Below are 20,860 nucleotides of genomic sequence, written 5' to 3'. Positions count from 1 at the left end.
GAGGATCAATGACGTCGCGGCTCTGGCGTCACCAGTGGCATTTGAGTGGTGACATCACAGCTGTGATGTCACGGAGGGTGCGAGGGCGGTGATGTCACAGCTGCAATGACAGCCGAGGGGGGGCTATGCGACCCGGTGGTGACGTCACACAAGAGCCACCCAAGCTGGTGACATCACCAGCCACCCTGTGACATCATCCCACTCTCCTTTCCCCCCTCCACCCCCCGTTATCGCTATGCAAACGCTCCCCCCGGGACAGGGGGGGCCGGGGGGGCCCCGGGGACCAATAAAGGCTGTACAGCACCGTCCCCCGGTGTCGTTCGGGACCGTTCGGGGGGACACACCGGGGGAGGGCGGGCAGGACTTTGGGCGGACACACCGCCCCGGCCGATGGACACTCTTCATCGTGCGCGGACCCCCAGAATCCCCTGGGCGGTGATCTAGAGGGGTCGTACATCCTTGAGGGGCAGCCCGAGCCCCCTCGGGAGGTTATTCGGGGGTGTCACGCCCCTCAGCCCGGACACTCGCGGGTTAATGTCGGTGTCTCCCCTCCACGCCCCCGCCACGCCCCCCCCACCCCCCGTGACGTCACGGCTCTACCGGGTCCGTTCGCCGCCGCTGCGCCCGAATGGTCCGGGGGGACCTGGGGGCGGAATGGGGGGTCAGGGGTCACCCGGGGAGGGTCGGGGCCAGTTGGGGAGGCCCTGGCGGCTGTTGTGGGGGTGTCCCCGCGGGATTTGGGGGAGTTGGGGATCTCTCGGGGGGCTCTTAGCGGGATTGTGGGGAATTGGAGGCGCAAGGGAGATCTCTTGTGGTGTCTGGAGTGAATTCGGGAACGCTGGGGGGGAATTGGGGGGTGTAAAGGAGGGGTCTCTGGCGGGAATCGTGGGTTCCTGCAGGATATCTGGGATCCCTGGGCGAGAATCGGGGGTCCCTGATCCTCCCGTGTCCCCCCCAAGCCCCCCATGGCGCTGCGTTTGGCCACCCCCCTGTTGCGCCTGGCCCGGAGCGGTGTCCGGTGGGGGAGCACCGGGCCGCCCCCCGCACACGGTGAGTGGAGGCGGGGACGGGATCCCAGGACCCCCCCTCGGGATCCGCAGCCACGAGGGGAGGGGGGCACATGACGCGTTCCCGGTGCTGACACCCCCCTCCCCCGGGGCTGGCCCCCTCCCCAGCCACCGCCCAGTTCGACTGGCAGGACCCGCTGGGGCTGGAGGGGCTGCTGAGCGCCGAGGAGCGGCTGCTGCGAGACACCACGCGCAAGTACTGCCAGGAGCGGCTGCTGCCCCGCGTGCTGCAGGCCAACCGCCACGAGGGTACCCCAAAAACAGCCCCCTGAAACACCCCGATACTGCCCGAGCCCCCCCGGTACAGCCTGAGCTCCCCCAACCCTCCCCAGCACATCCAGCAGCACCTGCTGCCAATCCCCATGAAGGTACCACAACTCCCTCACCAGACGTCCCCAATGTCCCCCCAACCCGCTCGACCCCTCGTTCGCCCCTGACCTCCCTCAGGATCCTTCCTGTGCGAAAAAAGGGAAGTGTTGGTATCCCCAAAAGCCCCCCAACCCCCCCAAAATCCCCCAACTGCCCCAAACACCCTCCAATACCCCCCAAATCCTCTCCTGCCCCTCCTCTCCTAAAGTGTAGGCCCAAGTGTAGTGTGTGGAAGTGTGGGGGACCCCCAACTTCCCCCAGGGGATCCCCCCACTGCCCCCCCCCCTTGGCTTGACCCTTCCTCACTCCCACCTTGCCCCCCGCAGTCTTTGACCGGGAGATCGTGACTGAACTGGGAGAGCTGGGACTGCTGGGCCCCACCATCCAAGGTGGGGGGGCATGGGGACCCCCGGGGGGCAATTTGAGGACACAAGGGGGGGGAAGGGCGTGGGTGGCCAGGGACTCCCCTGGGGGTCCTGAGGGGGTTATTGGGGGACTCAGGGGGAGATGGGTGGGGGACGACTCTGGGGGGGGCATTCGGGATCAGGGATGGGGTTGAGGGGCTCTGTGGGGGCTCACAGGGGCAGTTTCTGGGTGACACTGGGGGCTCTGAGGGATGATGCTGTCCCCAGAGTGAGGCTGTGTGATGCTGGGGTTCTTGAGGAGACCTTGGGGGTCTCTGAGTGACCCCAAGCCAAGTGGCCGTGGCTGACCCTGGGATGGGGGTCCCCACAGGGTATGGCTGTGCGGGCACCACGTCGGTGGGCTACGGGCTGGTGACGCGGGAGCTAGAGCGGGTGGACAGCAGCTACCGCTCCGTGCTCAGCGTCCAGTCTTCCCTGGTCATGTACCCCATCTGGGCCTACGGGACCCCTGCCCAGCGAGAGCGCTTCCTGCCCCGCCTCGGTGAGACCCCCAGCACGGGGAATGGGGCTGGGGATGGTTTGGGGGTCTGTGGATGGAGTAGGCAGAGGGGTGTTTTGGGGGGTGTGGAGGAGGAGTGGGGTCCGTGGGGCAGAAAGGGAGTGATGGGGTGGTTGGGGGTGGGTGGGGCAGCTCGGGGGGTCCCCGGGATGCCCCTGACGGCCCCTCCCCAGCTCGGGGTGAGATCGTGGGGTGCTTCGGTCTGACGGAGCCCAACCATGGGAGCGACCCGGGGCGGATGGAGACGCGAGCACGGCACAACCCCAGCGCCAGCACCTACACCCTGCGCGGGTCCAAGACCTGGTGAGCCTCGAAATTGGGTTGAGGAGGACATGGAGAACCCCCAGAGCTCCTCCTTGACCCTCTCCCCAAACTCTCCAGGATCACCAATTCACCCATAGCCGACCTGTGCGTGGTGTGGGCAAAGTGCGAGGAGGACGGGCGGGTCAGGGGGTTTCTGGTGGAGCGCGGGACCCCTGGGCTCAGCACCCCCAAAATCGAGGGCAAGTTCTCCCTCCGCGCTTCCACCACCGGCATGATCCTCATGGATGACGTGGAGGTGCCCGAGGAGAACCTGCTGCCCAATGCCGAGGGGCTGGCGGTAAGGAGGGCAGCCAGGGGATCCTGGGGAGGGTCCCAGTGGGGTTGGGGGTCCTGATGACACCCCCCTGTCCCCCAGGGCCCCTTTGGCTGCCTGACCCAGGCGCGTTATGGCATTGCCTGGGGCGCGCTAGGCGCCGCTGAGGCCTGTCTGGAGACGGTGCGGCAGTACGTGCTCGACAGGTAACAGGGGGCTGGGGGTGCTTTGGGGGGGCCCACTGCCCCTCAGCCCCCCCCAAACCTCACTGCCGCCCTCCCCTGGCCCACAGGAAGCAGTTTGGGGGCCCGCTGGCCCGGAACCAGCTGGTGCAGAAGAAGCTGGCGGACATGGTGACAGAGATCACACTGGGGCTCCACGCCTGTCTGCGCCTCGGTCGCCTCAAGGACGAGGGCAGGTGGGTGGCACTGTCCCCAGGGGCGGCCAGGGGGGTCCGGGGCGGGGGTCAGCATGTCCCTGTGCGTGTCCCTGCAGGGCTGCCCCCGAGATGGTGTCAATGCTGAAGCGGAACTCGTGCGGTAAGGCACTGGGCATCGCCAGGGACGCGCGGGACATGCTGGGGGGCAACGGGATCTGCGACGAGTTCCACGTGATCCGGCACCTCATGAACCTCGAGGCCGTCAACACCTACGAGGGTACGGCTGGGAGGGGGGGACGAGGGAGCCCCTGAGGGGCCCAGGGGGATTCCTGGGGTTCGCACTGAGGCGCAGTGGTCCCTGCAGGCACCCACGACATCCATGCGCTGATCCTGGGCCGCGCCATCACCGGCATCCAGGCCTTTGCCCCGGCAAAGGGGACATAGTGGGGACACAGCGGCGCAGGCATGGCGGGGACGCGGTGGCACTGGTGGCACCAGTGAGGACAGGGTCTGCTCCCCATGGGAAAGGATGTGAGGAGATGGCAGCGCTGACCAGACCCAGTGTCACCAACAGGAACCAGGTGTCCCCAGAAGGGATCCAGTGTCACTGACAGGACCCGGTGTCACCACTGGAACTCAGTGTCACCCCAACCAAATCGCGTGTCACTGGCGGGACCCGGTGTCACCAAGCACATCTTGTGTCACTGATGGGATCCGGTGCCACCAACAAAACCTCCTGTCACTAATGGGGCTTGGTGTCACCAACAGGACTTGGTGGCACTCGAGGGACCCCAGTGGTGCTGGCCTCCATGTCCTGTGCCATCCTCGTGCCTTTGCCACCCCCGTGGCAAATAAACGGTGGGACAATCCCCTCCTTGCCAGCCCTGCATGTCAGCGTTAATTAACCTGCTAATTAACCTGCCAGGACCCAGCTCTGCCCTCAGGGGGGGTCCTAGCCTGGCACAGCCCCCCAACATCCAACTTTTGAGTCGGCTTCAGCCCTTTATTTGTTCCAACAACCAACAGCAACAGCTACAGAAAAGCCCTTTGGGGCCAAAATCCCCCTTTGGCCTGGCACAACCGTGCGGTCCTGTGGGTTTGGGGGGGGCTGCGGGGGGTCCCGCTCAGGTTTGGGGGTGCCCTCAGGCCTCGGGCTGCAGGCAGAGGTCCCGATAAGCCGCCTCCACAGTGCAGCAGATGTGGCGCAGCTCCGCCTGCACCTCCTCCACGCTCTCCATCACCTCGGTCAGAGCCTGCAGCCGCTCCTGGATTAGCTCGTTGTGGAAGCCGTAGATGTGGAAGAGCCTCTCCTCCAGCTGCTCCGCCAGCTCCGAGACCTGCCCGAGTGGGGCCACGGCTCGTCCCGGCGCTGGCACGGCCGCCGTCCCCGGGGCCGGGGGGCAGCTGCGCCCGCCCGCGCTGGCACCGCTCCCGGCCTGGCCCGGCCGCCGCCAGCTGCGCCCCGGTAGCCGCAGCGCCGGTCGCGGCGGCCACCGAACGCCGGGTCAGTGCGGGCCGCAGCTGCCGTGCCGGGCCGCCATCTGCGCGGGGGACTGGGGACACCCCCGCCGGCCCCCCCCGGCTGTGGAGACATCGGCGGGAGCGAAGTCCGGCGCGAGGGCAGAGTGGGGACAAGGGGGGGACATCGGGGGGACACCGGGGGCCGCTGGAAGCGGGGCCGCAGGCAGCTGCCGCCGCCCCCGCGGGGGCTCGGGGGGCTCCTCCCGGCCGGGCTCTGCAGCTGCCTCCCCGCCCGGGCTCCCCCTGGCCTTCTCCCGCCAAACCGGGCGGAATAACGCGATTCCCCGTGCCCCGGGGGGAAGGGAGGAGACCCCGCTGCGCCCTCCGGGCCTACCTTCTGCAGGAGGCTGTCCCTGAAGCCGCTCAGCACCCTGTGGTCTTCCTTGCGGCCGTCGTTGATGCGGCTGAAGACGTCCTGCACCTGCTGCTGCAGGCCCTCCACTGTGGCGTCCAGCGACGCGAAGTACATGGACGAGCAGGGACCCAGCGCCGGCTCCGGGCACGGCCTCGGCCGCAACACGGGACCCTCCATCACCGGGGAGGAGTGGGGGGAATCCCACGGAGCCCAAGGGGACAAGGACCCCCCCATCAGAGCCCTAAATCACATAGGGAATGGGATCCTCCCCACTGAGGGGCAGGGACCCCATGGTGACAGGGCAAGGGACACCCCATGAGGGAATGGATCACGAAGGGACAGGGACCCCCATCAGTGGTGTGCACCCTGTTAGGGTCACACATCCACGGCGGCAGAGACTGGCTCTGCCTCCTTACAGCCCTGCCAGTCCAGTTAATTGAGAATTATCCTCTAACTGGCGTTGTGACTCGTGCTGACCGGTGTGTCCCCCCTCTCCCGGCACCGCCCGGGCAACACCTCCGGCTCTTTTTTCTCCACTTTCACTCAAAATCGCGGCGCAGGGTGAAGGTGGTACCTGTCCGGGCCCTTGCCGGGGGGCTCATCCCCACCCAGTCCCCCCGGGAAGGGGCGGTCGCCCGCCGCCGCCTCCGGCTCGGGACCCTCAGGCTCCTCCAGCGACATCCAGGCAGCGGGGGTCTGCAAGGGAAGGACCCCTGAGTTGGGGCCGCTGGGATGGGGCTGGAACTGCCCGTGCTCCAGGCTGGGAGTGCAAGGCTCGACCCAGGCGAGGGTCCCGGGGGCAGGTTGGGGACACTAAGCCCCACTCGGGCCAGAGGGCCGGGGGTGGGTTGGGGTCGCGGGGAGCCATACCCGGGACGTCTCGACCGCCCCTCACGACACCGCCCTCACAGGGGTCTGCTGGGCGGGCACTCCCGCCGCCCAATCAGCGCCCGCCCTTTTACACCTCTGAACTGCTGATTGGAGCTTTAAGGTAGCCCAGGCGATGATTGGCACCTGCGCGGGCCAATCGCTGGCCAGTAAAAGGCAGCGGTGAGAAAGGCGGGAAGAGCCGGAGGGTCCCGGAGGTCCCGGCTTCTCCAGCGCCATGCGAAGCCATGAAGAGACAATAAACTCTCCCCGTTCCCCTTCCCAGCACACACACAAGCACCGCAGACACCGGGCTTTATTAGGGGTCGGGACTCCCGGGGACGGGACCCCTCCCCAAAAGGAGGGGACCCCCGGGAGTCGAGCGGGGGCGGTCACACGTCCAGGCGGCACATGGGACTGTCGTAGACCATCTGCAGGTTGACGCGGTGCCCCATGAGCTCCCGGATGTTCTTGATGCCGTATTTGATCATGGTGGGTCTGGGAGAGATGGCATGGGGGGGGTCAGTGGGTGGGGGAGATGGGATGGGCCCACATTGGGGGGTGATCGAGGTGACCCCCACTCACCGCTCCAGCGAGAGCCCCCAGGCGATGACGGAGACGTTCTCTGGGAGCCCCATGGGCAGCAGCAGCTCGGGACGGAAGACCCCCGAGTTTCCCACCTCCACCCACTTCTTCAGCCCTGGGGGTTGAGGGGGGGTAAACGAGGATGACATGCGGCTCCCCCACAGACCTCTCCCCATATTGGAACCCCACAGAGCTCCTCCCCTCCCTCAAGGTCAGGTTGACCCCTGCCCCCAGACCACCCTGTAGGGGGTGTCCCCAGACCCCCAGCTCTAAGAGGAGCCCCCCAAGACCTCCCTGCTTTAAACAGGGGACCCCAGGACCGCCCCCTCACCCTCGTGGTAGCTGAACACCTCCATGCTGGGCTCCGTGTAGGGATTGTAGGCAGGTTTGAAACGCAGCTGGGAGATCCCTGGGGGCACACAGCGGGTCAGGGGGGCACATGGGGGGGGATCAGAGGGGTTTGGAGTCCCCTCCCCGGTGCCCCCACGTACCCAGCTTGGTGAAGAACTGCCGCAGGGTGCCCATGAGGTGGCCCAGAGTGAGTCCCCGGTCGGCCACGACCCCCTCGACCTGGTGGAACTCGGCCAAGTGCGTGGCGTCCAGGCTCTCATTGCGGAACACACGGTCGATGGAGAAATATTTCACGGGGGTGAACTTCTCCTGGGGGAACACATGGATGGCGGGCTGGTGGGACTCCCAGACTGCTCCAGAACTGCTCTGATCTCCCACAAATTGCTCTGGGCTTCCTGAGCCCCCCCAAAACAACGCTAAGCCTCCTAAACTGCTCTGACAACCCCTACCCCCACAGACATCCCAAAACCACTAATTCCCCAGAAAAACGTTCTGTTCCTCCGGATGCCCGCAGACCCTGCCAAGGCCCCCAGAGCCCTCAGACCTCCCCGAAAGCCCCCAGACCTGCTGTGCCAGCCGGAACAGGGCGCGGGCACTGGCTGATGTGGTGTGGGTCCTCAGCAGGTTCTTCCGCGCCTCCTCCACCTTCCACTCGTACCTGTACCTGGGGGGAAGCCACAAAGGGGGTTCAAAGGGGTGGGGGACACACATGGGAGCCCCCTGAATCACCCCCGGGGTCGGGGTCTCACCCCTGTGAGCCGTAGCCTCCCTGCGAGTGCACCTTCTTCACCTTGGAGGAGTAGCCAGGGGGCAACTGGGGGGCTTCAGCGGGGTCTACGGGGGGGGCAAAAAGGTGAAGGGGGGTCTGGAGGGCTTTGAGGGGCATTTGTGGGGACTCAGAGAGGTTTAGGGGGCAGTGGGGCTTGTGGAGGGTCAGAGGAGTATAGGGCAGGCAGTAAAGGGTCAGGGGTTGTGGGGAGGCTCAGAGGGGTCCCGAGGGGGTTCAGGGGGCTGTGGGGGGACTCAGAGGGGGCCCGAGAGGGGGTCAGCAGGGTCCCCGTGCCCCCCAGCACCCACCCAGCAGGAAGAAGGTGTCGTGCTGGTCACGCGCCGGGTGCTGCTGTGGCTGGAACAGCGCGTCAAAGTTCCAGAAGGAGCTCTCCACGAAGTTATCCGTGGGCATCTCCGTGAACCTGGGGGGGGCCACCGCTGCCTCAGGGTGGGGGCAGAGCTCCATGGCCCCCCTCCTCGAGCCCCCCCACTCACCCCATCTCCAGGAAGATCTGGCGCAGCTGCGAGCGCACCTTGAGCAGCGGGTGCAGGTGGCCACAGGCCGGGGGCAGCCCCAGAGAGGAGAAGTTGTAGGGTTTGAAGGGCAGCCGGCGCCAGGAGCCTCTGCAGGAGGGGTCGGGGGTCAGGCCAAGGCCACGGAGGGTCCTGGGGGTCAGGGAGGGGACACGTACGTGGCGATCATCTCCGGGGTCAGCTCCGTCTCCGGCCGTGCCAGGGCCGTGCTGAAGGCGCTGCCTTTGCGGATCCAGTAGGACTTGAGGGTCCTGCGGGGCAGCAAGGGCATTGGGAATGACCCACGTTTCCTGGCCAACTCTTCGTTAGTTGCTTTAATTGGTACTAATTTCATTGGCCGTGTTTTTTATTTAATGTTTCATCAGCGCAGGTTTTGCACAGCATCTTTAACTGGACTGTTAAATCATCTAAAGGTTGATTTTACTGAGATTAACACTGACAAACTTTCAATACACAGAACCAAAATGGTTTGAAAATGGGGCAGCTGGGGCCTTAAATTTATATCCGTTCAAGGATAGAAGGATTAAAAAATACAGAGAAAAAGGAAAGCTTGGGAAGTTGGATCTTCCAAATCTAACAGAAAGATAACAAAAAGACTAAAGGGTGTGGATCGATGTAAAATGAAAACTAATACATCAACAACCACAGAATGCTAATTAACAAAGAGAAATACGGAATTTAGAGCCAATAAACATTAATTTCTTTGTTTTACCCCACTCACACTTCCAGGAGCAGCTTCCTCCTCTTGAGCTCGGTGCGCTCTCGCTCGGGTAGGCCCTGGGCTCCCCCTGCCCTCACCTGCCCCAGGTGCTCCTGCACCGTGTCCTGCACCGAGAGCACCTGGGGGGGCACAGGGGACACCCCGGGGCTGGGCACAGCCCAACAGGGACCCTCTACACCCCACCTGGCCCCATGGGATCCCCATCCCTTCCCCGGGATGCTCCTGGGGGCCGTCAGACCCCGACTCAAACAGCACTGATTCCTGGGGATCCCCTTTTCATCTCCCCCAAGGACAATCCTAATTCCTGGAGATGCCCATCCATCCACCCCAAGCACGCTCCTGGTTTCCAGGGACCCCATATTTTACCCCCCAGGACATTTCCGGTTGCCACAGACCCCCAGACCCCTCCTCAGGACACTCCCTGCCTCCAAGTAACCCAAATCCATCCCCCCTTGGGACACTCTCGCTTCCCGGGGACCCTCGTCCATCCCTCCAGAGCCACTCCCGCGTCCCGGGGACCCCCGTGCATCCCTCCCGGGACACTCCCGCGTCCCCGCACATCCACCCCGGGCCACTCACGGCACGCAGTACGCGGGGACCGCCGGGCGCTCCCTTATCCAGGCGCACCCACTTGTTGGCCATGGCCTTGCTGAAGCCCAAAGAGCCCCCGGGCAGCTTCTGCGGGGACACAGCAGCCGTCAGGGACGCGTCACCTGCCGCCGGCTCCCCCCGTCCGGTGCCCACGGTACCCACCATGGCCTCGCTCTGGGGGAGCCCCTCCTCGGGGAGGCTCCGGAACAGCCGCACCTCGGGGCTGCCGCACCGCAGCACCTCCTCGCCCTCGGGGCTCAGCTCCCATCGCGTGGCCGTGCGCGCCTCCGCCTCGATCACCTGCACCGGCACCGAGATCAGCACCGCCAGCGGCGCCCGGGGGCTCCCCCGCGCCCCGGCCCCGGCGCCCGCACCTCGCCCAGCGCCTGAAGGCTCTTGACGGCGCCCACGAGCGTCTGGTGGTCGACACCGAACTCGGCGGCGGCCTCGATGCTGCAGAGGCCCCCAGAAACCCCGGCCTGGTCCAGCCGCTCCAGGAGCCGCTCCGCCACGCTCGGCGCCATGGCCGGAAGAGAGCCCGGACCCACCGGAAGTGATCCCGGGCCTGCCGGAAGTGCCTCAACTGCACGGGGGGGGTGTTTCGCCATCTTGGGTGTGTCAATGGCCCCGTGCTTAGCGCCATGGGCGCCATATTGAGTGTGGAGGGGTCGCACAGTCGGCTCTGGAGGGCGCTGTGACGTCACGAGTCTGCACCATGACGTCATGAGGTGCGAAGCGGCTCCACCACGGACCCCAGCGGGCTGATACGGCCTAGAGTTTCTTTAAAACAGCCCCCGGCCTGGGTTCACCTCCCTTGTGTTCACACCTGCTCTGACATTACCTAATCAATGGCATCATCACCGCGTCACGGCACCACATAAAGACAAAGGTGAGCGGGAGACTCTTCCACTCCACGTGCCCGTTGCTCCCGCCCCACATCCCCGATTTCCCCTCGAATTTCCTCCCCCCGGCACTCCCAGGCCTGTCCCTTTAAAAGCGCGCACCCCACGTGACCCCGGGAGCGAGGCGGGGGGCGGGGGGGCGGCTCCCTCCGAACGCGTGGTCGCTCCTCATTGGCTTCCGCGCTCAGCCAATGGAAAGCGGCCATCTGGGACGCCAACGTTCGGGGGTGCCGTCGCCGCCGGCCGGCGGGCGGGCGGCCAATGGGAGAGGGCCGCGCGCGGGCTCGGACCAATGGCAGGGCGGCGGAGGCAGGGCGAGGGGCGGTGGGAGTATAAAGAGCGGCGGCACCTCCTCCCCCCTCCGCAGTGCCGGGCGGCGCCGGGCCGGGACGGACGGAGCGAGTGTGCCCTGATCCCCCGCCATGAGCCCCCTCAGCGTCCTCGCCCCCGTCCTGTTCGGAGCTCTCTTGGCGGCCGCTGGCCCCACCCAGTTCTTCCGCGAGGAGTTCGGGGATGGAGGTGAGGGTGGGGCCGGGGCGGGGGTCTCTGAGGGCGGGGTCTGAGGGGGGGGCTCCTGAGGTGAAGGGGTTGGGGGGGCGGTGCCTGAGGCGGCTGCGGGATGTCTTGAGTGGAGGCAGGAGAATGAGAGGACCCTCTTGTGTTTTATGAGAGGAGAGAATGGAGGGAGCACCCCTTCTTTCCAGGGGAGAATGAGGGGGTCCTCCTGTGATCTCTGAAGGGAGAGAATGTGAGGACCCCCTATGACTTCTGAGGGGAGAAATGGGGATCCCCCTTGTGTTCTCTGAGGGGAGAGAATTGAGTGACCCCCCTTGTGTTCTGTGAGGGGAGAACGCAGTAATCCTCATGTGTTCTATAAAGAAAGAATGGAGGGATCTCTCTGTTCTGTAAGGGAAGAATGTGGGGACCCTCCTGTGAAATCTGAGGGGAAAAAAGGAGGGGATACTTCTGTGTTCTGTGAGAGGAGAAAACGGGGGGGATTCCCTGTGCTCTCTTAGGTGACAGGGGATGCAGGAGGCCACTCCTCAGGTGTGGGGAGTGAGTGGGTGTCGGGACAGAGAGGATGAGGGTGCTGAGGTGTCTCTCTGGGCTGGGAAGGGTGGGGGTCACTGGAGGGACAGAGTGGGAGGGCTGAGCCCTCGAGTAGAGCTGGGCAGGTGGAGCGAGTGGACAAGAGAGAAAAGAGCAGGAAAAGGATTGTGAGGAGCTCAGTGCCCACATGGAAGGGATTCCTGGGAAACCCTAAATCCATCCAGCAAGAGACCCGCCCAAGCCCTGAGCTCTTGGGGGGAGCCGGAGGGGTTTGGTGGTGCTGGGGGCCAGGCCTGGAGGAGCTGAGGCTCCTGACACTCCCCCCACACAGATGCCTGGACTCGCCGGTGGGTGGAATCCAAGCACAAATCCGACTACGGGCGCTTCGTCCTCACTGCCGGCAAGTTCTACGGCGACGCAGAGAAGGACAAAGGTGAGGTGGGGTCACGGCAAGCAAGGGCACACCTCGAGGGGCTGGGGATTTTTCCCCTTTTCCTCCACCACGGCCCCCACGTCCCACAGGGATCCAGACGAGCCAGGACGCCCGGTTCTACGCCCTGTCCTCCCGCTTTGAGCCCTTCAGCAACCGCGACAAGACGCTGGTGGTGCAATTCACGGTGAAGCACGAGCAGAACATTGACTGCGGCGGTGGCTACGTGAAGCTCTTCCCGGCCAGCCTGAACCAGGAGGACATGCATGGCGACTCTGAGTACAACATCATGTTCGGTGGGTGTCCCCCCTTCTCCCCAGCCCCCTCAGGGTGATCTCAACACCCTTCCCTGACCCCCATTGTCCCCCACTTCCTCCAGGCCCTGATATCTGCGGCCCTGGCACCAAGAAGGTGCATGTGATCTTCAACTACAAAGGGAAGAACGTGTTGATCAATAAAGACATTCGCTGCAAGGTGGGTGTCAGAGGGGTTTGGAGGTCCTGCTGCCCCTCACGGCGGTGTTTCCAGCCCTGCTGAGCCCCCCACGTGTCCCCAGGATGACGAGTTCACCCACCTGTACACGCTGGTGGTGCGGCCGGACAACACGTACGAGGTGAAGATCGACAATGCCCGTGTGGAATCGGGGAGCCTGGAGGAGGATTGGGATTTCCTCCCCCCAAAAAAGATCAAAGACCCCGAGGCCAAGAAACCTGATGACTGGGATGAGCGAGCCAAGATCGATGACCCCGAGGACACCAAACCTGAGGTGGAGAAGGGGTCTTGGGGGGACTTTGGGGGGATTGTGGAGGTGCCCTGATGGGATTTGTGGGGCTGGGGGAGCTCTGGGGGCCCTTAAGGAGCTGTGGGAGGATCTGGGAGTAACTCAGGGGTCTCCAGGAGCTTTGGAGGGGGCTTGTAAAAAGCACCTGGCAGGATTAGGGGGGACTCTGAGAAGAGCTGGGTGAGAATTGGGAAATTCAGGGAGCTCAGAGAGATCTGTGACACCATCCTGGGGGGCCACAGCAGCCCCCTGACCCTCGCTTGACCCCTTCCTTTTCCAGGACTGGGACAAACCCGAGCACATCCCAGACCCTGATGCCAAGAAACCGGAGGATTGGGACGAGGAGATGGATGGGGAGTGGGAGCCCCCCGTGATCCAGAACCCCGAGTACAAGGTGAGGCCTGGGGGGCTCGGGGGGGGCTGGGGAAGGGGCTGTGCCCCCCTCTGAACCCCATTTTGTGCCCCCCCCCAGGGCGAGTGGAGGCCACAGCAGATCGACAACCCTGACTACAAGGGCAAGTGGGTGCACCCCGAGATCGACAACCCCGAGTACAGCCCCGACCCCCTGCTCTACGCCTACGACAGCTTCGGGGTCATTGGCCTCGACCTCTGGCAGGTCAGGGGGGGGTCTCACGAGGGTCTAGGGGGGGTCTCAAGGAGCTGCAGGACCCCCCTGACTCCCCCATCCCCGCAGGTAAAGTCAGGCACCATCTTTGATAATTTCCTCATCACGGATGACGAGAAGCTGGCAGAGGAGATCGGGAACGAGACCTGGGGGGCCACCAAGGTAAGGGAGGGGATGAGACCCCTCCAAGCCCCACCCAGGACCCCCGTGCCTCCCCTCCCCGGTGACCTCCCCACCCCCTCCCGCAGGAGGCAGAGAGGAAGATGAAGGAGCAGCAGGACGAGGAGCAACGGAAGAAGCAGGAGGAGGAGGAGAAGCAGCAGAAAGAAGAGGAAGGGGACGATGAGGGCGATGGGGACGAAGAAGAGGAGGATGAGGAGGAGCCAGAGGCCGAGCCCGAGGAGGGGGAGGCGGCCCCGCGGGACGAGCTGTGAGGGCCCTGGGGTGGGACCGTTCTGTCTCTGTGAGACCTGGACTCTTTTCTATGGGCGCCGCCGCCCGCGGGCCCGGGGAAGCCGCGACCGCGCCGGGACCGAACCGGCACGGCCGGGACCGAACCGGCACCAGGTGCCCCGCGGGGCGAGGACTCAGGACCAGCGCCGGGGGTGGGGAGGGTGCGGTTTGGGGGAGGGGGTAGCACCGGCGGTGTCGCACGGGACTGTACGGGGGGTGTCGCGATCCGGTTTCTATTAAATTAACGATCGTCCCGGTGCTGCCGCTTCCACCTCTCTTTAATTCGTTTTCTTCCTCCGCCCGCGCCATGTTGCGGTCGCCGCCATTTTGTGCCGCCGTGTGCGTCACGTGACCGGGGGCGGCCCGCGCGCGGGTTTTCTAGCATCACGTGACTCCCGAACCTTAGCGGCCCCCCTCTCCGCTGTCACGTGATAATGGAGGCCCCCCCGCCCGCCAATTCGGCATCACGTGACAAAAAGGGAGCTGGGGGTGGGGGGAGACACGACACGACGGACGGAGGGCGGCAGCGCGGCGCGCGCGAGGCCGCCATGACGCACTTCCGGCGCCGCGGCGGAAGCGGCGGGGCCGCCTAAGATGGCGGCGGCGTGAGTTGCATGTTGTGGGGCCGCCGGGAGGAGCCGCCGCCGCCCCGTCCCCGTCCTGCCATGGCGGTGACCGTGACGCTGAAGACGCTGCAGCAGCAAACCTTCAAGATCCGCATGGAGCCGCACGAGACGGTGAGGCCGCGACGGAGCCCCCGCGGGGGGCGCGGGCGGGGCCGGGCCCGCACCTCGCCCCCACCATCCCCTTTCACCGCGCCTGCCCCAGGGGGGCTCCGGACCCTCCCGGGGCTTCGCAGGGGCGGGAAGGGGCTGGGTGAGGCGAGGGCGGCGTCGCCGTGTCCCCCTGATCCCTCTTTTGCTGGGGGCGTCACCCGGGGGGCTCCGTGTGCACCCTTCCCCAGTTCGGGGGGAATGAAGTGATGGATGCCACCCAGGGGGGGTGGCTCCCTGTGCCCCCCCCCCGTTTTTGAGGGATTCTCTGTTCTTTTTTGAGGCGAATCAAGGGGGTCTCCGTGTCCCCGCACTTCCTATTTTGGGAGGGGGATCTGTCCCTGTTCCTGAGGGGGGAAACTCGGGGGGCGGCACTGTGGGAAGGGGGGGATCCCCTGTTTTGTGTTCACCCTGAGCCCCCTCCCATCTTGGGGGGCAGCTCAGGGGCTTAGTGCGTTATTTGGGGACATTATTTAGAAAAATTCTCCGGGAGTATTTGGGATTTTTACTTTCCTGTGTCCAGTTTAATTCCCCTGTTTTGGTGGGGGAGCTCGGGGGTGTCTGGGCTGTTTTCGGGGTGCCCTGAGCCCCTCCTGGCCACAGGTGCGGGCGCTGAAGGAGAAGATCGAGGCTGAGAAGGGCAGCGATGCCTTTCCCGTGGCCGGGCAGAAGCTGATCTATGCCGGGAAGATCCTGAGCGACGACGTCCCCATCCGGGAGTACCGGATCGACGAGAAGAACTTCGTGGTGGTCATGGTGACCAAGGTGAAACCCCCCGAGGAGGCGGCTGCAGGGGCTCCAGAGCCTGTGAGGGAACCCCAAGGAGGTTTTGGGGGTCCCTGTGTGGGGTTTGGAGGGTCTGATGGGCTCAGGGCCATTTGGGGGAACGCTGAGGGGGTTTTGGGGGTCCCCCTGTAGGGTTTGGGGGGATCTGAGAGGTCATGGGGAAAGCCCACGGGGTCTCTGGGACAGTTTTGGGGGTCCCCATGAAGGTTTGGGGGAGGTTTGGAGTGGATTTAGTGTGGGTTTGGGGGAGCGTGTGAAGGATCTGGGGATGATCTGGGATTCTGAGAGGGCTATGAGGTGGAATTAGGGGGTCCCAGGGCACTTGGGGGACACTTGGCGGGGGGGTCTCAAGTGGCTCTGGGGGGACTCAGGGGTCCCTCAGAGTGGAGCTGGGAGTCCCGGGGGATCTCCAACCACTGCTCGTCCCTCAGGCCAAGTCAGCGCTGGGCTCTGCAGCCCCCGAGGCCGGAGCCCCCTCGGAGCCCCCCGCAGCCCCCCCAGGGCCCCCCCCGGCCACCGACGCCGCCCCTCCCCCTCCGGCCGCCCCCAGCGAGGAGCCCCCGGCCCAGGACCCCCCTGCTCCCCCCCTGGCTGAGCCCACCACAGGGTAAGGGGGGCTGGGGGGCAGGAAAGGGTTTGGAGGGGTCTGGAAAGGGTTTGGGGGGGTAGGAAAGGGTTGGGAGGGTCTGGAAAGGGTTGGGGGGGGGGTAGGAAAGGGTTTGGGGGGTAGGAAAGGGTTGAGGGGGTCTGGAAAGGGTTGGGGGGGGTCTGGAAAGAGTTTGGGGGGGTTTAGGAAAGGGTTTGGTGGCTCACACAACATTTTGGGGGGCTCACAGGTTTTGGAGGTGGTCACAGGAAGTCTGGGGGGCTCACAGGGGATTTGAGGGGCTCACAGGGGATCTGGAGCCCCCCTTGGATCGTTTCTCTCCTGCATTTGCAGCTCCATTCCCCCCCCGGGCAGCTCCGGGCGCTCGGCCGACGCCGCCTCCACCCTCGGTGGGTCCTGGGGGCTCCTGGGAGGGGCTTTGGGGGTCCCCAGGGGCAGACATGGGGCTGTAACGGGGGGCGTGGAGGATCGGGGACCTCGCTTTGGGGTAAAAACGAGGATGTTTGGTGTCTTCCATTTGCAAAACTTGAAAAATGATTGGGGGGGGGGGGGGGTTGGGGCTGGGGGTCCCGATGACTGGGGGGGGCGCAGGGACTGTAAATTGGGGGGGCTTCCAGGGGGTCCTGGGGGTCCCTCGCAGCTGACACGGGGGTCCTGCAGTGACGGGCTCGGAGTACGAAACAATGCTGTCGGAGATCGTGTCCATGGGCTACGAGCGGGAGCGCGTGGTGGCCGCGCTGAGGGCCAGCTACAACAACCCCCACCGCGCCGTGGAGTACCTGCTAACGGTCAGGGGGGGCTCGGGGCGCCGGGTGGCCTGGGGAGGGGTCTGGGGTGGGGGGCGAGGGCGCAGCTCCGGCTGCAACAATCCTGGTTGCACTGGTAATTACCTAATAAAAGGAAGAGGGGTCCCAGGGGTCATGGAGGCGTGTTGGGGGGGGTCCCAGGGGGTCCTGGGGGTGCTGCTGACCCCCTTGTGTTCCCCCAGGGCATCCCCGGCAGCCCCGAGCCCGAGCGACCCCCGGTGCAGGAGTCTCGTCCCCCGGAGCAGCCCCCACCTGAAGGTCAGTGGGTGTGGTGGTGGGTGGGGCTGGATGACCACACCCTCAGAGGCTCCACCCCCTCTGGATGGGGTCACACAACATCTGCAAATCACTTTACTCAATTTTGGGGTGTGATCTGTGAGGGTGGAACGGGGGGGGGGTCTGTGTGACCCCACCCTGTCCAGGTACGGTGTGGGGAGGGGCTGGGGAAATGGGTGTGGTTTAACCACACCCCATTGTGGGCATGGTCTCACCTGTCAGCCACACCCACCCCCATCCAGGTGAGAACCCGCTGGAATTCCTGCGGGAGCAGCCGCAGTTCCAGAACATGCGGCAGGTGATCCAGCAGAACCCGGCGCTGCTCCCGGCGCTGCTGCAGCAGCTGGGCCAGGAGAACCCCCAGCTGCTCCAGGTACGCCCAAACCCCACACAGAGACCCCCCTGAACCCCCCGGGCTGAGCCCACCCCACATCCCCCCCTGAGCTGAGCCCACCCCACATCCTGCCCCACAGCAAATCAGCCAGCACCAGGAGCAGTTCATCCAGATGCTGAACGAGCCGCTGGGCGAGCTGGGCGAGCTGGAGGGGGAGGTGGGAGCCATCGGGGACGAGTCCCCCCAGATGAACTACATCCAGGTGACCCCGCAGGAGAAAGAAGCCATAGAGAGGGTGAGCAGGGGCTGGGTCTGGGGCTCAGAGAGGGGAAACAGCAGCATTTGAACCCAGAATTGAGGCTGGGGCCGTCGGCCAGGCCCGGAGGGAACAGGGGTGGGGTGATCTTTTGAGCACCCAGAGTTAATGCTGGTGGGAAGGGACAATTTGGGCCCCAGAGTGAAACATTAATAATAATTAGGACCAAGAGTTAATATAAGGGTTAAGAACAGCCCTCAGTAGGATCCAAGGGAGAATGGGGAAACGGGAAATATTGATCAGTAGGGCGCAGAGTGAAAAGAAAATGGGAAATACAGTTGTTGGGGTATAGGGTGAATGGGTCAGGGTTCCCAGGGCTGGAGGTACCATTTTGGGGTGCAGGGCCCAGGTTTAACCCCTTCCCTCCCTCCCTCCCTCAGCTGAAGGCGCTGGGCTTTCCCGAGAGCCTGGTGATCCAGGCCTACTTTGCCTGCGAGAAGAACGAGAACCTGGCGGCCAATTTCCTGCTCAGCCAGAACTTCGACGACGACTGAGGGACCCCAGCCTCCCCTCACCCTCGGGGGGGCTCCTGCTGCCTCCGGGGGGGTCCCCACGCCGTGTGGGGGAGGGGGAAGGATGCAATCCAGCCCCACTCCCCGGAGCCTCGGGGGGATGGGGACCCCCAGCCCTGCCCCCACCCCGGGAGCAGGGGGAGCCCCTCCCTGCTTTGGGGGGAGGTCTCAGCACCCGCTTTGTCCTGTCCCCCCCCTCCCCTCAAAAAAATCGAACCGACCCCCCCTCCCTGTCAGGCCCCGGGGAAGGGAGGGTGGGGGTGGGGGCGGCGCCGCAGAACAACCGAAATCGGCGGCAAAGAGATTAAATGCAGAGTTTTAAACCCATTTCGTGTCCTCGTTTTGTACAGGGGGGGCTCGGGAGGAGTAGTCCCAGCGCTCCTGGGGGGCTCACGGGAGAGTCCCGGGGGGAGTCCAGGCACTTTTGGGGGGTCAGGCGCTCTCCCCGGTGCTTTTTGGGGGCGTCGTGTCGCTGTCCGGGGCGACTCCGGGGAGCGGCCGCGCAGCCGCCGCTGCCTCTGCCTCCGCCAGGGCGCTGCGAGCCGCCTCCTCCCGCTCCTGCCGCCGCCGCCGCTTCTCCTCCCGCCGCTGCTGCCGCTCCAGATTGTCCAGCACCTCCTGGGCTCTGGCAGAGGCTCGGGCGGGGGTCCCGGCCCGCGGGAGCCCCCCCAGCCCCGCCTCGGCCAGGAGCCGCTGCCGCCGCGCCGCGTCTGCCCGCGCCCGCTCCCGAGCAGCCTCCCGGTCCCGGCGCCACGCGGCCACGCGGGCCGGCATCGCCGCCAGGCTGCGGGCCACCAGCTCCTCCCTGGGGACACACGGGAGACAGCGGGGACAGCCCGCTGGGACACACGGGACAGCACCAGTGGGACAGCCCCGGCAGGAGACCGGAGCGGGGAAAGGCTGAACCCTCCCCCAAAGCCCTTCCCGACTCTCCCGGTACCGCCAGGCGATGCTGGCCAGGGTCCCGGTGCTTCCGCTTCGCCCCACTCCCGGTGCCCCCAGCCCCACCTCTCCTTTCTCCGCCGCGCCTCCTCCCGCTCCCGCTGATCCAGCACGGCCTCCACATCCCGGAGCGGCGGGTCCCACTCGCGCTCCTCCTCCTCCGCCTCCCGCAGCTGCTCCGGGCTGGGCCAGAGCCGCCACACCGCCACTCCCGACGCCTCCCCGAGCCGCCCGAACCGCCGCGCGGCCGCCCGCAGGTCATCGGGGTCGGCCGGTGCCGGGCCTGGGCGGCGGCGCAGCGGAGCCGCCCGGTAGGGCCGCACCGGGGACGGAACCGGCACCGGGAGCCGGGACCGCGGCGGGCCCAGCGCCAGCAGCGCCCGCCGCAAGGGCGCCGCCATGTTGAGCGCGCGCCGGAAGCAACGTATCAGCGGGCGAAGGCGCGGGCGGAAATTGGGGGCGGTGCCGTGTGTGGGGCGGGGGCGTGGCCATCTCGGTTGGGGCGGGGCCAGGGCGGGGCGCCCCCGCCCGGGGGTCGCGGGGGGCCCGGGGGGCACCAGGGGGGACCGAGGGGTCCCGGAGGCTTTCCGAGCTCGGCTCATCCCGGGGGAGTTTCGGGGACCCCAGGGGGACTCGGGGGAACCGGGGAACACCGTGGGGAGTCCCGGTAGCGGCGCTGGCTCATCCCGGGGGTCCCGGGAAGGTTTGGGGGACCCCTGTGGGAGAACGCGGCTCTTCCGTGGGGCAGCCGCCACCCCGAAAACGCACCGGGGGAGGCGGGAGGCGCATTGGCAGCGACCCCTCGGCTCCTCCCCGTGATGGGGGGGGCTGGGCTGGGGGCGGACCCCCCTAAATCCCCCCAAACCTTTTCAGCCGCCGCCAAGCCCGGGGCCGCTGCCAAGCGCCGGGCGCCGTTAACCCCTCCGTGCCCGCCGCCCGCCCCGCCCCCTGGGCCCCCCCCATCACCGGGAGCCCCCCGCATCACCGGGACCCCTCCCGTCCTATCACTGGAATGGGGCGAGGAGAGGAACGGGGAGAGGCGAACGGGAAAAAACGAGGAGGGGGCTGCCGGGCGGTGGGGCCGCTCCTCGCGGGGCCCCTCGGGGGGGGCCGCGGCCCCCGGAACGCCGAGGCTCCCCCCGCCCGCTCTGGCGGGAGCTGCCGGGGGCCGCGGAGCAGGGGGGAGCCCTAATGGCTTCCAGGCCTCGGCAGCCGCCGAAAATCTGCCGAGAAGACGAGCCAAAATCCCCCGAAATCGCCCCAAAAGCTTCCCTGGGCCTCCCCGGGAGGGGTGGTTCCAACGGGCTGGTCCCCCCCCCGCAGCCCCCAGCCCCCGCCAGCCGCGGGACGCGGGGGTCCCGATTTCCCCCTCGACCCGTGAAACGGGGGCCCCCTAAACCGGGCCAGCGGGAGGGGCCCCATTTTGGGGCAGTTTCGCCTGGTTTGGGAAATTTTTCAGTTCCCGCATTTGCCCGGTCCCGCTGCCCCCAGCCCCGAATTTCCTCGTGGGGGGGGGGCACTGCCCCTCACCCGGGACACCTGTGTCCCCTCCCCGCGTGTCCCCGGGGCTGGCAGGTGGCCCTCTGCAGTGTCGCTGCCCATCGCGACACCTCCCAGGACGTGTCGCGGTGTGTCGCGACCCGTGCGGGCACCGT

General features: G+C 66.2%; 6 protein-coding genes across 7 annotated transcripts; 3 read left to right on the top strand and 3 right to left on the bottom strand.

The window, feature by feature from the left end:
- Nucleotides 1-586: 586 nt before the first annotated feature.
- Nucleotides 587-4,199, top strand: GCDH (glutaryl-CoA dehydrogenase). Of its 2 annotated transcripts, none has more exons than XM_040088730.2 (11): nucleotides 587-603; nucleotides 960-1,050; nucleotides 1,176-1,316; nucleotides 1,763-1,825; nucleotides 2,172-2,342; nucleotides 2,534-2,663; nucleotides 2,742-2,961; nucleotides 3,040-3,143; nucleotides 3,230-3,355; nucleotides 3,433-3,593; nucleotides 3,681-4,199. In XM_040088730.2, the coding sequence occupies exons 2-11, from the start codon at nucleotides 966-968 to the stop codon at nucleotides 3,758-3,760; spliced, it is 1,281 nt and encodes a 426-aa protein (XP_039944664.1). In that variant the 5' UTR covers nucleotides 587-603; nucleotides 960-965; the 3' UTR covers nucleotides 3,761-4,199. The 2 variants fall into 2 exon arrangements, with proteins under 2 accessions (XP_039944664.1, XP_039944663.1); XM_040088729.1 differs by having other exon boundaries at nucleotides 600-631.
- A 105-nt stretch (nucleotides 4,200-4,304) lies between these two features.
- Nucleotides 4,305-6,250, bottom strand: SYCE2 (synaptonemal complex central element protein 2). The gene is made up of 3 exons (XM_040088732.1): nucleotides 5,767-6,250; nucleotides 5,172-5,343; nucleotides 4,305-4,653 (listed from the first exon to the last, which is right to left on the bottom strand). The coding sequence occupies exons 1-3, from the start codon at nucleotides 5,871-5,873 to the stop codon at nucleotides 4,459-4,461; spliced, it is 474 nt and encodes a 157-aa protein (XP_039944666.1). The 5' UTR covers nucleotides 5,874-6,250; the 3' UTR covers nucleotides 4,305-4,458.
- A 107-nt stretch (nucleotides 6,251-6,357) lies between these two features.
- FARSA (phenylalanyl-tRNA synthetase subunit alpha) lies at nucleotides 6,358-10,159 on the bottom strand. The gene is made up of 13 exons (XM_040088728.2): nucleotides 9,987-10,159; nucleotides 9,775-9,912; nucleotides 9,601-9,699; nucleotides 9,022-9,140; nucleotides 8,459-8,551; nucleotides 8,262-8,390; nucleotides 8,073-8,188; nucleotides 7,745-7,829; nucleotides 7,560-7,659; nucleotides 7,136-7,304; nucleotides 6,976-7,053; nucleotides 6,645-6,759; nucleotides 6,358-6,557 (listed from the first exon to the last, which is right to left on the bottom strand). Exons 1-13 carry the CDS (start codon nucleotides 10,134-10,136, stop codon nucleotides 6,452-6,454), a joined length of 1,497 nt encoding a protein of 498 aa, XP_039944662.1. The 5' UTR covers nucleotides 10,137-10,159; the 3' UTR covers nucleotides 6,358-6,451.
- Nucleotides 10,160-10,877: 718 nt separating this feature from the next.
- CALR (calreticulin) lies at nucleotides 10,878-13,961 on the top strand. The gene is made up of 9 exons (XM_040088731.2): nucleotides 10,878-11,033; nucleotides 11,896-11,997; nucleotides 12,087-12,290; nucleotides 12,374-12,468; nucleotides 12,551-12,760; nucleotides 13,056-13,169; nucleotides 13,248-13,391; nucleotides 13,470-13,562; nucleotides 13,649-13,961. The coding sequence occupies exons 1-9, from the start codon at nucleotides 10,937-10,939 to the stop codon at nucleotides 13,832-13,834; spliced, it is 1,245 nt and encodes a 414-aa protein (XP_039944665.1). The 5' UTR covers nucleotides 10,878-10,936; the 3' UTR covers nucleotides 13,835-13,961.
- Nucleotides 13,962-14,411: 450 nt separating this feature from the next.
- RAD23A (RAD23 homolog A, nucleotide excision repair protein) lies at nucleotides 14,412-18,590 on the top strand. The gene is made up of 9 exons (XM_040088802.2): nucleotides 14,412-14,590; nucleotides 15,230-15,391; nucleotides 15,844-16,019; nucleotides 16,353-16,408; nucleotides 16,680-16,807; nucleotides 17,008-17,083; nucleotides 17,344-17,474; nucleotides 17,575-17,730; nucleotides 18,132-18,590. Exons 1-9 carry the CDS (start codon nucleotides 14,468-14,470, stop codon nucleotides 18,243-18,245), a joined length of 1,122 nt encoding a protein of 373 aa, XP_039944736.1. The 5' UTR covers nucleotides 14,412-14,467; the 3' UTR covers nucleotides 18,246-18,590.
- On the bottom strand, nucleotides 18,568-19,606 carry GADD45GIP1 (GADD45G interacting protein 1). The gene is made up of 2 exons (XM_040088741.1): nucleotides 19,272-19,606; nucleotides 18,568-19,068 (listed from the first exon to the last, which is right to left on the bottom strand). The coding sequence occupies exons 1-2, from the start codon at nucleotides 19,604-19,606 to the stop codon at nucleotides 18,696-18,698; spliced, it is 708 nt and encodes a 235-aa protein (XP_039944675.1). The 3' UTR covers nucleotides 18,568-18,695.
- Between the last annotated feature and the right edge of the window lie 1,254 nt (nucleotides 19,607-20,860).

This window comes from Hirundo rustica, chromosome 36 (assembly GCF_015227805.2).
Source record: "Hirundo rustica isolate bHirRus1 chromosome 36, bHirRus1.pri.v3, whole genome shotgun sequence".
NCBI lineage: Eukaryota > Metazoa > Chordata > Aves > Passeriformes > Hirundinidae > Hirundo > Hirundo rustica.
Note: the sequence above shows the minus strand (reverse complement) of the source record. Positions and strands in the feature narration are given on the sequence as shown.

Bases quoted from the DNA above. Each gene is read 5' to 3' on its own strand.
- FARSA (XM_040088728.2), bottom strand. From the start codon at position 10,136: ATGGCGCCGAGCGTGGCGGAGCGGCTCCTGGAGCGGCTGGACCAGGCC. The intron at 8,189-8,261 runs GTGAGTGGGGGG...GGCCCCCCCCAG, and splicing joins CAGATCTTCCTGGAGATGGG to GTTCACGGAGATGCCCACGG. The intron at 7,660-7,744 runs GTGAGACCCCGA...GCTTCCCCCCAG, and splicing joins GGAGGCTACGGCTCACAGGG to GTACAGGTACGAGTGGAAGG.
- RAD23A (XM_040088802.2), top strand. From the start codon at position 14,468: ATGTTGTGGGGCCGCCGGGAGGAGCCGCCGCCGCCCCGTCCCCGTCCT. The intron at 16,020-16,352 runs GTAAGGGGGGCT...CTGCATTTGCAG, and splicing joins CTGGCTGAGCCCACCACAGG to CTCCATTCCCCCCCCGGGCA. The intron at 16,808-17,007 runs GTCAGGGGGGGC...GTGTTCCCCCAG, and splicing joins CCGTGGAGTACCTGCTAACG to GGCATCCCCGGCAGCCCCGA.
- GCDH (XM_040088729.1), top strand. The intron at 3,144-3,229 runs GTAACAGGGGGC...CCTGGCCCACAG, and splicing joins CGGCAGTACGTGCTCGACAG to GAAGCAGTTTGGGGGCCCGC. The intron at 3,356-3,432 runs GTGGGTGGCACT...GTGTCCCTGCAG, and splicing joins CGCCTCAAGGACGAGGGCAG to GGCTGCCCCCGAGATGGTGT.
- GADD45GIP1 (XM_040088741.1), bottom strand. From the start codon at position 19,606: ATGGCGGCGCCCTTGCGGCGGGCGCTGCTGGCGCTGGGCCCGCCGCGG. The intron at 19,069-19,271 runs GTGGGGCTGGGG...GTGTGTCCCCAG, and splicing joins GCGCGGCGGAGAAAGGAGAG to GGAGGAGCTGGTGGCCCGCA.
- CALR (XM_040088731.2), top strand. From the start codon at position 10,937: ATGAGCCCCCTCAGCGTCCTCGCCCCCGTCCTGTTCGGAGCTCTCTTG. The intron at 12,291-12,373 runs GTGGGTGTCCCC...CACTTCCTCCAG, and splicing joins TGAGTACAACATCATGTTCG to GCCCTGATATCTGCGGCCCT. The intron at 12,469-12,550 runs GTGGGTGTCAGA...ACGTGTCCCCAG, and splicing joins ATAAAGACATTCGCTGCAAG to GATGACGAGTTCACCCACCT.
- SYCE2 (XM_040088732.1), bottom strand. From the start codon at position 5,873: ATGTCGCTGGAGGAGCCTGAGGGTCCCGAGCCGGAGGCGGCGGCGGGC. The intron at 5,344-5,766 runs GTACCACCTTCA...GTTGCGGCCGAG, and splicing joins CCCGGCAAGGGCCCGGACAG to GCCGTGCCCGGAGCCGGCGC. The intron at 4,654-5,171 runs GTAGGCCCGGAG...CCACTCGGGCAG, and splicing joins GGGACAGCCTCCTGCAGAAG to GTCTCGGAGCTGGCGGAGCA.